The sequence below is a fragment of the Acomys russatus genome, chromosome X (assembly GCF_903995435.1).
Source record: "Acomys russatus chromosome X, mAcoRus1.1, whole genome shotgun sequence".
Classification (NCBI taxonomy): Eukaryota; Metazoa; Chordata; class Mammalia; order Rodentia; family Muridae; genus Acomys; species Acomys russatus.
Genome location: NC_067169.1, coordinates 76,569,995 through 76,582,512, shown reverse-complemented (window position 1 = coordinate 76,582,512; position 12,518 = coordinate 76,569,995). Strand labels below are relative to the sequence as shown.

Below are 12,518 nucleotides of genomic sequence, written 5' to 3'. Positions count from 1 at the left end.
AAAAGAAGAAAGTTTGGGGGTCTCAGTTCAGTAGTCCTCTCTCTTTCTGCATGTTTGCAGTCTGTGTACAGTGTGGCACTTTAACAATAAAGAAGTGAGGATGGAGTTTAAAGTGGAGATGCTGCTTGTATCTGCTGCTTCTTAAGCCAACAGCAGTGGTTTATCTGCTAGATATGGTCCAAAGCAGCATGACTCTAAATGGATCATGATTGGTTCACATGATCATGCCTAAACTCATCACTGTGAGTGGTGATGGTAGAGGAGAGTGAAATGCATTAGCACCTTGTTTTCTGCAGAGATACATTTTAGAACCTCTAGTGGATGTTTGAAGCCTTTGATATTTTTAAACTTGTTTGTATATCAAGGTTCGATTTGGAAATTCCCAGCAATAACTAAAAATATAAAAACTACAGCAATATACTTTAATAAAAGTTATATGACTATTTTAAAAATCACATGCATGTTCACTGTAACCAAAACTAAAACAGGTTGAGATTACACTAGCTTCAGAGTCCAGGTTTGCCACTTATGATTCTTTTAGAGCAGTTGCATTTTCAATCTTAGTTAGTTTTCCATTTCTGCAAATGAGTTATTCAGGACAGGGGGCTGATAAGCTACTATTCACTGGCTAAATTCTTCTTGCTTTTCTTTTTGTTGTTGTTTTCTGAGACAAGGTCTTGCTATGTAACCCTGGCTGTCCTGGAACCCCCTATATAGACCAGGTTAGCTTCAAACTCAGAAATCCAGGTGTCTCTGCCTCTCAAAGTGCTGGGATTAAAGGCATGCACCACAAAACTGGCTAAACTCGTAACCCAGTTAAGCTGGGTATAGTAGCACATGTCTTTAATCCCAGCATTTGGGGAAGCAGACAGGTGGATCTCGGAATTAAAAGGCCAGCCTGGTCAACACAGTAAGTCCTAGGACAGCCAGAGCTACATAGTGAGACCTGTCTATAAAAACTCCCCGCCCCCAAACTTATTGTGTTTATATGTACACCTTGCATGTGGAGGTCAGAGATCAGAAGACAACAACTTACATAAGTTTCCTTTTTTTGCTATGTGGCTCCTGGGGATTGAACTCAGACTGTCAGGCATTGCAATAAGTACCTTTATCTACCGAGCTATCTTGTTAGCCATCCACCCACCCACCCATTTTATGTGTGTATACTAATGGCACACTTGAGGACAATTTGCAGGAATACATTCTCCTTTCACAACGTGGGTCCCAGGGACTGAACTCAGGTTGTCAGGCTTGATGGCAAGTACCTTTACTTTCTGAACCATTTTGCAGGACCCAGTCTTTTTGCTTGTTTTGTGAGGCAGGGTCTCAAAATAACCCAGACTGGTTTTAGTTTTGCTAGGTAGCCAAGGATAACCTTGAACTCTGATCTGCCTGCCTTTACCTTTCAAGTACTGAGGTTATAGGTATACACCACCATACCTGTTTCTATCAGTGACTCTATAAGTAAGGTTTTTCTGGAATAAAAATCACATTTTACATGTTACAGAGATCATGCAGTTTGTGAAGCCAAATATATTTACTATTTGAGTTTCTGAAGAAAATATTTACTAATCTTTGCCCTATACCATCACTGGATTCATCCACATTATTTATCTTTGCCCATCTGATAGGCAAAAAGGGTGGCTTATTTTAGTTTATATTTATCTTATTTTAAGGCTGAACGCTTTATTTTTTTAGTTTTGTGAACTGTTTATGCCTACTACTCATTTTGGCAGTTTTTGTTTTTGTTTTTTTTTACTAATTTATAGGGTGTTTTTGCTTCTGAAAAATAGATGTATAAACAACATATTCTCCTGTGTGGCTTTCTACAGTTACGCCATATATATTTTCTACTTAAATGACTGACTATTCAGAATTCATTTTTCGAGACAGGGTTTCTCTGTATAGCCTTGGCTCTCCTGGACTGTATAGACCAGGCTGGACTGGAACTCACAGCACTCCGCCTACCTCTGACTCCTTGAATGCTGGGATTAAAGGCATGTGCCACTATGCCCAGTTGACCATTCAAAATTCTTATACATGTTTAAGATGCTTATATTTGGGCTGGAGAGTTGGTTCCATGTTTATAAACACTTTCTTCTCTTGCAGAGGACTTGTGTCTATTTCCCAGCATCTACATAGAAACTCAAAATCGTTTATAACTCCAATTCCAGGAAATCTGACATTGTCTTCTGGTGTCCTCAGATACTGCATGCCCCGAGTGCAATTATACACATGCATAAAAACAGATGGCCATAAAACAAAATAAATCTTCAAAATGTATGTATCACTATATTGTACTATTTTTGTATTTCACTTAACAGTTTGAGAACTTATGTTGATATCCATATGGAAGATGTTTCCATATTTACTCAGTATCACCTTCTGTTGGGTGTTATATTTTTTAGTTATCTGTGTTGGTATCTCCTATTCTTGCCTACCTTAAAGCTGTATGGCATTAGGTTTCTAAAAGTCATTCCTATTGATACATGTACTTATCTGTTTATAAAGTTTTCCATTAGGTAGGTATACCAAATTTTCTCCATTTTCCATTAATGAGCATTTTGTATGTTTCCAATATTTTCATTGCTGTTATCATGTGGCAATAGGCATCTCTGAGCATGACCAAGCATTATTTCTTTAGAATTAGCCTCTGCACATGTCAACCTTTAGATGTATCAAGGTTGTATGTCTGCAGGGTTATAATCATGCTTTTGAGCATGTGCTTTTTCCTTTGTCACTGCTGAGAATGGAGACAGTAAGAGTGCCTGCCTCATTTTGCTGCTATGAGGGTTAACTAATGTAGGATATTGAAGTGATAACATAGTGGCAGATAATACACCTACCAAAAATTAGCTCATTAGAAAAGGGTTTCCAGGAAGGATCTCTTTGTTTTATACACTTGGAAGTGAATCTACATTTCTTTCAGGTGGGCATGTGCTCTGCAATCTGGAAATTGCTTTTATGCCTGAAAATTTTAATTACCATCTCTGATTACTGCTGTTTCTTCTCTCAATATTCTCCTGGAAAGAAAATAACATTTTAAGACAGATAAAAAAATGTTGTGGAATAATGCCCTACCAAAGACTGTGCCTGAGGGGCCTGAGGATTCTGCTGGTTCATTGAAACATTGGGTCCTGAGCCAGGCCCGGCAACATGGACTGGCTGAGGATTGCCTGAAATCAGCGTTGGGATATTTGTCTGGCGATGCAGAATTTTCTAAAAAAGTAAAAAGATAGATGTATGAGCTCTTGTCTGTTTAACAAGCAGTTCCTATTCCACTCAAAGATTACCCTGTTAGTTCCACACAAGAAGCAGAAACACTCACCAGGGCAATCTCAGGATCCACAATTCTCATCACTACCTGTGCTTGTAGCAAAGCATAAGCCAGCTGTGGATTCTGAAGCAACATGTTTCGTGCTTCCTGGGGACTATTCTGGACACAGAGCTGAGAAGATAAGAAAGTTCATCTTCAGGTTCAATACTAAAAAAATCTGACAGTGATTTGTGCCATTCTCATGCCCTGAATCACTACTGATTTTCTTTTTGAGACAGTATCTCATGGATCCCGTTCTGGTTTTGAACTCACTGTGATTGTTGTGCTTCAGCATCCCAAGTGCTGGGACTATAGGTAAGTAATACCATGTCGGTGACTGAGCACTGACTTTGACATTGAACACAAAATCTTGACCATATCAGGCAAGAAGAGGAGGAGGTATTTACTGTAATATTACTGTACCATTATCACTTAGGGAAAAACTACTACAATTTAACATCTATAGTGGATACAGAAACATAGCTGGATTGTTTGGACAGGTCCGTTTGTATATAAAAATACCTCTGCGTACAAAATATGGAGGAAATAGTGTCTACAGACTCAACTATTTAAGCTCAGAGGATTATATCCAGTAAGTCCTTTGAAAATCTGATGTAAATTGTTTTGTTTATAATTAATGCTTCCTCCTACCTTCATTTGTTTCATCAGCTCAAACATCTGTTCTGGCGGAAGACTGGCAACTGCTTTGCTAATAGATTCAGGGGCATCCTCAGGGCTGATGGTCTCTCCATAAGGTGACTCTATGACAGGCGCACCAGTGCCAAGGCCTGATAAGGAAGAAAGCACAAGAAAGTCAGGAAGTCCAAATTACAACCTATGTCATTTTCCGTATCTATTGTCCAGGGCTGCTGTAAGCACCAAGCAATAACTTGAAACTCTCTGGGGCTGAGATGGAAGCCACCTGAAAACCTCAGTTCTGTGAAGGAAAGTGACAGTCTAGCTTCCATTCTTAGAGGAAAGCTAGGGCAGGGATAATGGCCATCACTGACTTCCTGGACAAACCACTTCCGAAGAAAAGCATTGAAACAGACAAAGATGTTAATTTCAACAGAGAATGTGTAGAAAATGCCTTTAGTATCCCAAGCAGTTACTGATCTGGCAACACAGTGAAGTAGCTGATGGCTTGGTGGACCTGAATTTCCTTAAACTGGAAATCAACTCTTAAGAAACAGAAGGGTTTCTACAGCCAAGCTTCTTAAACACAGACATCCCTCACATAGACTCCTCAGGGCCTAAGAATCTGTTCATTCAGCTAACCACCTCAGCATCATCTAAAATGTCACTACAAATAAAAACCGTCCGTTCTTTCATCTTCACTAACTTGGAATGCATATGGCTTGGATTTCTACTCACTCTTCAGTTCTTCTTTGTTCTTTTCACTGGCAGCATTATCCACTCGAAGCGCTCTCCCACTGAATTCACGCCCATTCAGGTTCCGCATGGCACTAAGTGCTGTCTCTTGGTCTTGGTATTCGCAGAAGCCATAACCCTTTGGTTTTCCTGTCTCCCTATCATATACCAATCTGAAGAGCAAAACCAAGATTCAGGAACAAATGCTACACACACGCACGCACGCACACAAACACAAGCTTCTGCTAACATGGCCATGTTCTAATTTAGTCCACTGTAAGATAGATACATACCCTTCAAATTCCGACTGCCTTCTTGGTTTTGAAACATTTTTAATGAAAGAAATCTTTCAGGTAAGACTAGATATGAATTATAGAGCACGCACATTTAGCTCCAAATCTGTGACTTTTAAGAGGCTTACAAGAAAGATTCTCGAAAGAGGATCTCACCTGAAACTAACAACAGGCCCAACCTCAGAGAAGATGTCCTTCAGTTGTTCTTCGGTAGCTTCATAGGGGATGTTTCCCACTAAGGAAGAGATAACACATTACCATTTGGGGACAGCAACTGAGCTCTTCAGTGAGCAAGTCAATAGCAGGCTTTCTATCCCATCAATACATATGTAACAACTGACTGAACACAGTGTTCTTCAAAACCCCGACTTCTTACGTAGCTTTTCAGCTCTCATAACAAGGCAAATGAGCCAGAGACTAAATAAAAAAATGGTATCTTTCAAACAGTTCTCATATTGATATGACAAATAGACAATTTACCCCAACTTTGATGAAAATAAACGTTTAAGAACTGGTATTTATCCAAAGCACTGTTAAGTCGTACCAGTGACTACTAAAAATACAAATTAAAAAAGGGAGGTGTCCATGTTTATTTCCATGTATACATACATTTATGGAGGAATAGCCATGAATAAATATATCGAGGAATGTTTAAAAATTGTTCTGAACTGTTTCATCGTGTTTCTTGTAAACAGTGCTTATTTGTTATTTCTGTTTTGAGAAAAAAACTTGTTAGTAGCTCTGGCTGGCCTTGTTATATAGCCTGGGCTGGCCTTAAATTCGAGGCAACGCTACTGCCCCAAAACGTGCTTTAAAAGCTACGCACATATTTTAGAAATAACACATTTAAATCCTAAGAATTGATAAGTTTCACTCCTCTAGAATCTCCCAGAGCTTTAATCATTCATTCATTCATTCGTTCATTCATTCGCAACCCACCTCAAGATGCCAGGTGGCCGCTACCACTATGGTTGGATGAAACGTTACAAGTAAAAAGCAAGCGATATTACGCGTTTATGAGAGGGCGGGAAGTGGATATGGGGGTCGATGGCTTCAGAATAAAACCTGTATTTTGGGCTAGGAGAAGCAGCACGGAACAGGGACGCTCTGTTTCCACGCACCTTTTCTCCTAAAAAATAACTGAGAATCATGAAGGGGAAAACGCAGAGAAGACAAACGCTAGAGTCTAGCTCCCTGAACCATACTGCGGAAAACCTCCATACCTAGGGGCCGAAGTGGGGGGAGGGATGGGGAGATGTCTGTCTGCCCACGAGTACACCAGGCTGCCGCGTCAAAGGACAGCAGCGAAACCGTACGCCCGCCCGGACACCCGCTCTAGATGGGGACCGCAGGGGGCGTCCCTCCCTGAGTGGAGGCGCCACCGAAATCCTCTTACCGAATACAGAGCGCAGAGAACGATCCACCGCAGGATCTCTAACAGGCAAACCCGCCATGGCTCACCCCCCGAGTGGCTTCCGGTGCGCCTAAACACACTTCCGTGGGAGAGCGAGTGCAGGACCCAGCAAGCCTCCGTTTGGCAGAAGCCGAAAGCACCTGGACTGAACTGCCTTGAATCCTGCTCCCTGGCGTCACCTTAGCGGTTCCCGTCTAGCGTTTTGCACCGGAGAGGGGCAACAGCCTGCGGGAGGGGCAATGGCCCAAGAAAAGCTGGGTGGGCCGCATGCCGAGGGGGCGGGGCTATGCTAATGTGAAGTCTTTGCGCTAGCAGGGGCCTTTCTCCGTCACTTTCACTGGCGCCCACCCAAACATTTGTAAGTCGCAACATAGATGGCTGCAGCAGCTTTACCTTGGTAACAGGGATGTCATTTGCTAACAGGCCAGGCACTTTCATCTCAGTTCCGTCCTACTAGAAATGCTTGGGCCCGCCCCGGTCGCATACGTCCTATTATTTAGTTGAGGCTTAGCTGTACAAAGGGAAAGCAGAGACAGTCTGGAGAATGAGAGATTTACAAAGTCTGGTACCAACATTAATAAGAGAGCCTACAGAAAACAGATTGGGCCCTCTCATATAGTCCCTGGGTTCTAGATTCTTATGGCTGGCACCCTGTGGCACTGGACATTAGCTGGGAAGCTTTTGGAAACAGTGGAAAATGCCATTGCCTGGTTGGTGGTGTGCTACACTGTGTGCAAGCTCCTGGGATACTGCAGGAACAGCTGCTAACCTGCAACTGGGGTTGGAGGATATCCAGGCTAGGCTATCTTGAGGAGAATAGGATTAAAAGAACAGTAAAAGGAGTTAATAGCACTGCCATCAGAAAAACTTAGTATCTGGCAAAGGAAATCAAAAGTAATAAAATAGGCACAAAATTGGAGGCATGAGCTTAAAAATATTAATTCCACGAGCTGGGTATATGGCCCGTTGGTAGAGTGCTTACATAGGATGACACATGGGGCCGTAGATGAAGTCTCCAGAAAAACATACATCCCATATCAGAAGTCTGTGTGCTTTAAATGTGAGGAATAACTTGGTCTCGGTGGTCTCTGTCTTTCTGTCTCTGTCTCTCCCTCTCGTTCCCCCCTTCCACCTCCCACCTCTCTGCAAAATCTGTCTCACGGGGAGTAATTCTGGTAAAGAGGAAAGTTGGAGAGTATCACTGGTACCATTTACAACCACTATGTGACCAATAGAATATCTTCTAAATAATAAAAGTGCTCAAAGCCAGGTAGTTACAGCTCTATAAGCGGCATAGTACCAGAATTTTGGAGTCACAGTTCAGTATGGTGAATTGTTGCTAAATGAATGTATGGCTAAGTGAATTTCTCACCTAATATTTTCAAAAGCCATATGGACTAAATATTTACTTGAGATATGTGTAACTAAGAATAGATGTTTTCTTGGACCTCCACTCCAGTCTAAAGAGTGAGCTTTTACACAAGAAACTGGAGAAGCATTTCTCAGTGAGTACCTTTGATGGAGCTCAGGGCTGCGCAATTTGGGAAACATTACAGTTACTGAAGTACATCTATCACACATCCATTCTTTTTTATCTGTTCATTTTTTGTTAATAGCTACACAGCTCTTACTGCAAGACCAAGAGTTCGTTGCTCAACTCTACCCCTTGTGAGAGAGGACACTTGGAACCACACAGGAGTGTGTTTGGTTTCTGGATGAGTAGTGAAGTGCTGCTACTGGAAGAAGAAAAGCCAGAGACAATGACCATACTGTCACATCCAAAGTTCTACTCAATGGACTCCTCACTCCATTAGATGCCAATATTTCTTTGAGAAACACTTCATATCAGGTGTCCTGGAGAGAACAGACCCTGGTTCTAACAGGCGCGTTGTGTAGTCAGGTTTGCATGGATATCTTCTACTTTAGCTCTTTCACAACTATGCAGCTACTTCTAATCAAAGCTGACATTTGTAGGTATTTTCTCTGTCTCCTACTGTATCAGTTTTTGTGGGGGGGGCATGGAATTTCTTGGGCTCACAGACAAGCACTAAGGGAAGCAGGAATATTAAACACACAGTGTTGTCTCTTCAAGGGAAGAGATGAGTTACCTTTTTTTCCCCCAAAAAGGCTGGAAGCAAAGGTGGTTAACAGTCTGGTTAACAGTCTGGCTGCACTCTGTGTGGCGGAGATGATACCAGGTGCTATCCAAGACCTTTATCAGGAGCTTGCTTTTCTCAGTCGATCTATCGAACCCATCTTCCTGGAAGATGTCCCATGTACTTTACAAAGAGTTTCAATATAGTCGTGTCTTAAGCTTTGTTGTGCACATGGAACTGAATTATTTCTAACCAGTAAAAATGTCACCAAGTTGTGCTTTTTATGGTAGGCCTAAAATTAACTGCCCCATGTGTGTCAGACTCTCAAAATTTGAACCAGTGGCAGCTACTTGGTCGTGTTGAACCTTCTTGCCCTGTGGATCATTACTCTGCTGGCCATGGTAGTTGCAGAGAACCCACCACCACCGTCACTGCCACCGCTTCCACTGCTATGCTTTATATTGCTCTGCAATATATTTCCACAGAGCCATAGTTTATAACAATATTCATTTGTTAGTTCACACTTCTGTGGGCCAGGAGTCTGAGTGGGATATGGCTGGGTTCTCAGTTTTAATTTTTCACAAGGATGAAATCAGCGTGTTGGGCTTTATGTGGTTTGTCTATCTATGGAAGACAAGCAGCTTTCAAGCCCACTTATTGTCAGGAAAAAAAATTGTTTCTTTGTGGTCATAGACTGTGTGGTTCTTGTTTCCTTGCTCTCTATTGTCCTGGGGATTTTAGCTTTAGCTCTTGCATACAAATGCTTCTCTCTGGCCAGTGTATAGGGTAACTACATCGCAGAACCAGCTCTTGTGTGCACAGACTTTTCCTGGGGAGATGCAGCACACATATCTGAGTCACTTGGGAAGAACAGTCAGTTGGTCTAAACTGCTTCTAGGCAGCTTGGCTTGTTTCTGCTTCTTCTAAGCATTTGGTCTGATCTCAGATTGTCCTTTGCAGCCTGGCTTATTTGAAAGTCCTTTCTGTACTTTGGTTTGTCTAAGAAGGACTCAGCAATTTGGCTTGTTTACTCTTTCAAAGAAGGGGAATCTGGTCAGTTTCAAGGACTCCTGGAGCAGTTTTGCGTTGTTTACTTTCCTGTTTAAGGAGCTTCCTTGCAGGATGGAATCTTAGAGAAAAGGGCTTGGAATCTTAGTTCTGTAATCAGCTGGAGACTATTCAGCTTGTATAGGGTTTCTGTGTCTAGGCTAGGCTCACCTAAATGCTCTTTCTCCATATTAAAGTCAACTATGATGGGCCTGGAGAAATGATGGAACAGTTTAGATCACTTGCCAGGTGTGGTTGCACATGATGGTAATCCCAGCACTTGGGAGCCTCAATCAGGAGGAGGACTCTGGATTTGAGTCTAGCTTGGGTGACATAGTGAGACACTGTCTCAAAAAATATTTGAGTAACTTACTTTAGGTTCCACAATAAGAAGCTGTGGCATGGTTTCTTTGGTGCCAGAGACTGTGTAAATGCCGTTTTTACTCCTCCTAATATAACTGAGAAAATTTAGATAGCTCAATATGCTTTATTACCATCTTGGGAAAATAATGTTAAGCATATGATCTTTTGATGGTGAGTAGATAGCTCATAGAGTAAAACCACCAAGAAAAGATTGAGGAACTTAGCCAGAATTAGTTCTGCATCACCAACCATCTGTGGAAAATGTACTGTATGTACTATCACATCAGCAGCTAGGCTGACTCTAGTAGCTATGCAAGAGGAGGTGGTGCAAGGGTATATCCTAACTGTTTGCTGTTTTATCTTTGGATTTTCTGCATAGGCTGTGAATTAGTTACTCTTAGCTCAGCGCCTGCCTATTGAGAATCTTCCCATGATTGGCACATTCCATGTGTGACATTTATTTTGTCATCAGTTTATCGAAAAGTGAAGACACAAAGTGAAACAGCTCATCCTCTTGTAGCTGTTATGTTTGAGAGCTAAATTAGCAATGATATGGATGTGATATTAAGAAGTAGGAAAATATTAACAAAAACATTTATACACCAGTGGAATTATATTGGATAAAGTTACTTGGGGGCTTTAAAAAGATAAAGCAAGCAAGCAAACAAACAAACAAACAAACAAAAAACAGCAACAAAAGAAATCAAAAGCCCTAACAGAGAATCAAAGAATTTGGGAATTGTGGTGGTTTGAATGAAAATGTCCCCAATAGGCTCCAATGTTTGAATACTTGGTCCACAGTTGGTGAAAGTGTTTGGGTAGGTTTAGGAAGTGTGGGCTTACTGGAGGAAGTACATCATGGGGACAAGCTTTGAGCTTTCAAAACCTTCATGCTGTTCCCAGTGTGCTCTGCTTCTTGCTTCGGGCTCAAGATATGAGCACTTACCTATTCTCAGCATCCACTGCCTGCTGCCTGCTATCCCTATACCACCATCATGGATTCTAAACCTTTGGAACTGTTAGGCCAAATAAACTCTTCCTTCTAAAAATTGCCTTGGTCATGGTGTTTTATCACAGCAAAACAAAAGTAACTAATATAGGAACCTATCATTACGATTTATAGGATTGAAAAATTTGTAAGAAAATCCTGAGTCCTTATCCAATCTTGTTGATGACATCACAAATTTTGGATGATATTTATTTAAGCAGTAACATCCAAATCTATAAAGGTCCATAGACTTGGAATTTTTTTTTCTGCTTATACAAGAAAGTCAAATTTTCGACACTGAGATAAGTACCACCTCAGAATTTGTGCTTGATACATGTCTTAATCTCCTCAAAATTTGTTAATTTCATAAGTGAACCAAAAAAATCATGTTCACAAACAATGAGTGTAGCAAACAGATTTGGTGGCTCATGTCTCTAATTCCAGGAGTCTTGGAAGTAAGGGATATCCCTTGTTTGTCTTGCAGAGACTATATGGAAAGGAAGACATTCTTAGATACAGTGGTGTTTAAATAATTCTAGATGAAACTGGTAGCGAGAAAAAATGCTCAATGAACAGAGCCTGCAAGAAATAAGGAGGGATGTGGCTTAGAGGCAATATAGTGTCTGGTTGAAGGTCCCAGTTGTCTTTGTTTTCAGAAATACTGATCCTACTTTCTGCACTGCTGAATTACCATATTGGTTCTACAGCAATGTGACTACATTTTGATAAGACTGGAGGTTTTAGCCCTGTTATTCCAGAATGAACCAGAATTGCCCATTTGGGTCTTTTGAGTTTTATCATTTTTATTTATTAGTTAATTAATTTTGTTCTCAATGCAAGCTGTGTATATTTCTCTATTCCATTTCCTAGAATTTTGGTCCATCAAAGAAGGTTCTAGGCTCTTATTCCATATCTTTATCTTCAACTTGTATGTGTGTCATGAAAAGTGAAGTGAGTTTCTTGTATATAAATATACACTTGGGTCTTGCTTTCTAAGCCATTGTGTTATTCTGCCTGAATCAATTGGAAATTTTAATTCACTTATACCTAAAGAAATTATAGATAGGTAAGGCTTTATTACTGTCCTATTGCAACATGCTCCCTGGTTTTACTGTGGCTCATCTTTCACTCTCTTACAGTCCTTGTGTCTAAGTGACTCCCTAGAGTAGTGTGTTTTTGACTGTTTGCTTAGTATTTTTAGCTGTTAGACCAAATAAACTCTTCCTTCTCTAAATTGTCTTGGTCATATTTTATCATAGCATTACAGAAGTAACTAAGAGACTTTTTTTTTACCTACCACACATTTTTCTCAGATTTTTCCTGCGTGTGTGTATATATATGTGTGTGTGTGTGTGTGTGTGTGTGTGTGTGTGTGTGTGTGTGTGTGTGTATCATGTGTGTTTGCTGCCAATGAAAGTCAGAAGAAGGTAATCCCTTGTAACTAGAGTTCTGGAGTTACATATGGTTATGAGGTACCATGTGGGTGCTGGGAACTGAACCTGGGTCCTCTGCAAGAGCAGAAAGTGCTCTTAACAGCTGAGCCATCCCTTCTATAGATTTTTGTTTTGGGTTCTCACAATACTTACAGAAATCCATTTTGATTAAAGCAGGGTATTTTGAGATGAGTGTA

At 40.9% G+C, this 12,518-nt stretch overlaps 1 protein-coding gene across 4 annotated transcripts in view; it reads right to left on the bottom strand.

Moving 5' to 3' along the window:
- Cstf2 (cleavage stimulation factor subunit 2) overlaps positions 1 to 6,664 on the bottom strand; it is a 29,986-nt gene extending 23,322 nt beyond the window's left edge. The window contains exons 1-7 of one of the 4 annotated variants that reach the window (XM_051140992.1): positions 6,377 to 6,662; positions 5,920 to 6,109; positions 5,137 to 5,215; positions 4,691 to 4,860; positions 3,968 to 4,104; positions 3,329 to 3,448; positions 3,082 to 3,219 (exon numbers count right to left, since the gene is read on the bottom strand). In XM_051140992.1, coding sequence (XP_050996949.1) covers positions 3,082 to 3,219; positions 3,329 to 3,448; positions 3,968 to 4,104; positions 4,691 to 4,778 — 483 coding nt within the window. In that variant the 5' untranslated portion in view covers positions 4,779 to 4,860; positions 5,137 to 5,215; positions 5,920 to 6,109; positions 6,377 to 6,662. Of the gene's footprint in view, positions 1 to 3,081; positions 3,220 to 3,328; positions 3,449 to 3,967; positions 4,105 to 4,690; positions 4,861 to 5,136; positions 5,216 to 5,919; positions 6,110 to 6,376 lie in introns of all 4 variants that reach the window. The other 3 variants (XM_051140993.1, XM_051140990.1, XM_051140991.1) reach the window with 3 other exon arrangements.
- Between the last annotated feature and the right edge of the window lie 5,854 nt (positions 6,665 to 12,518).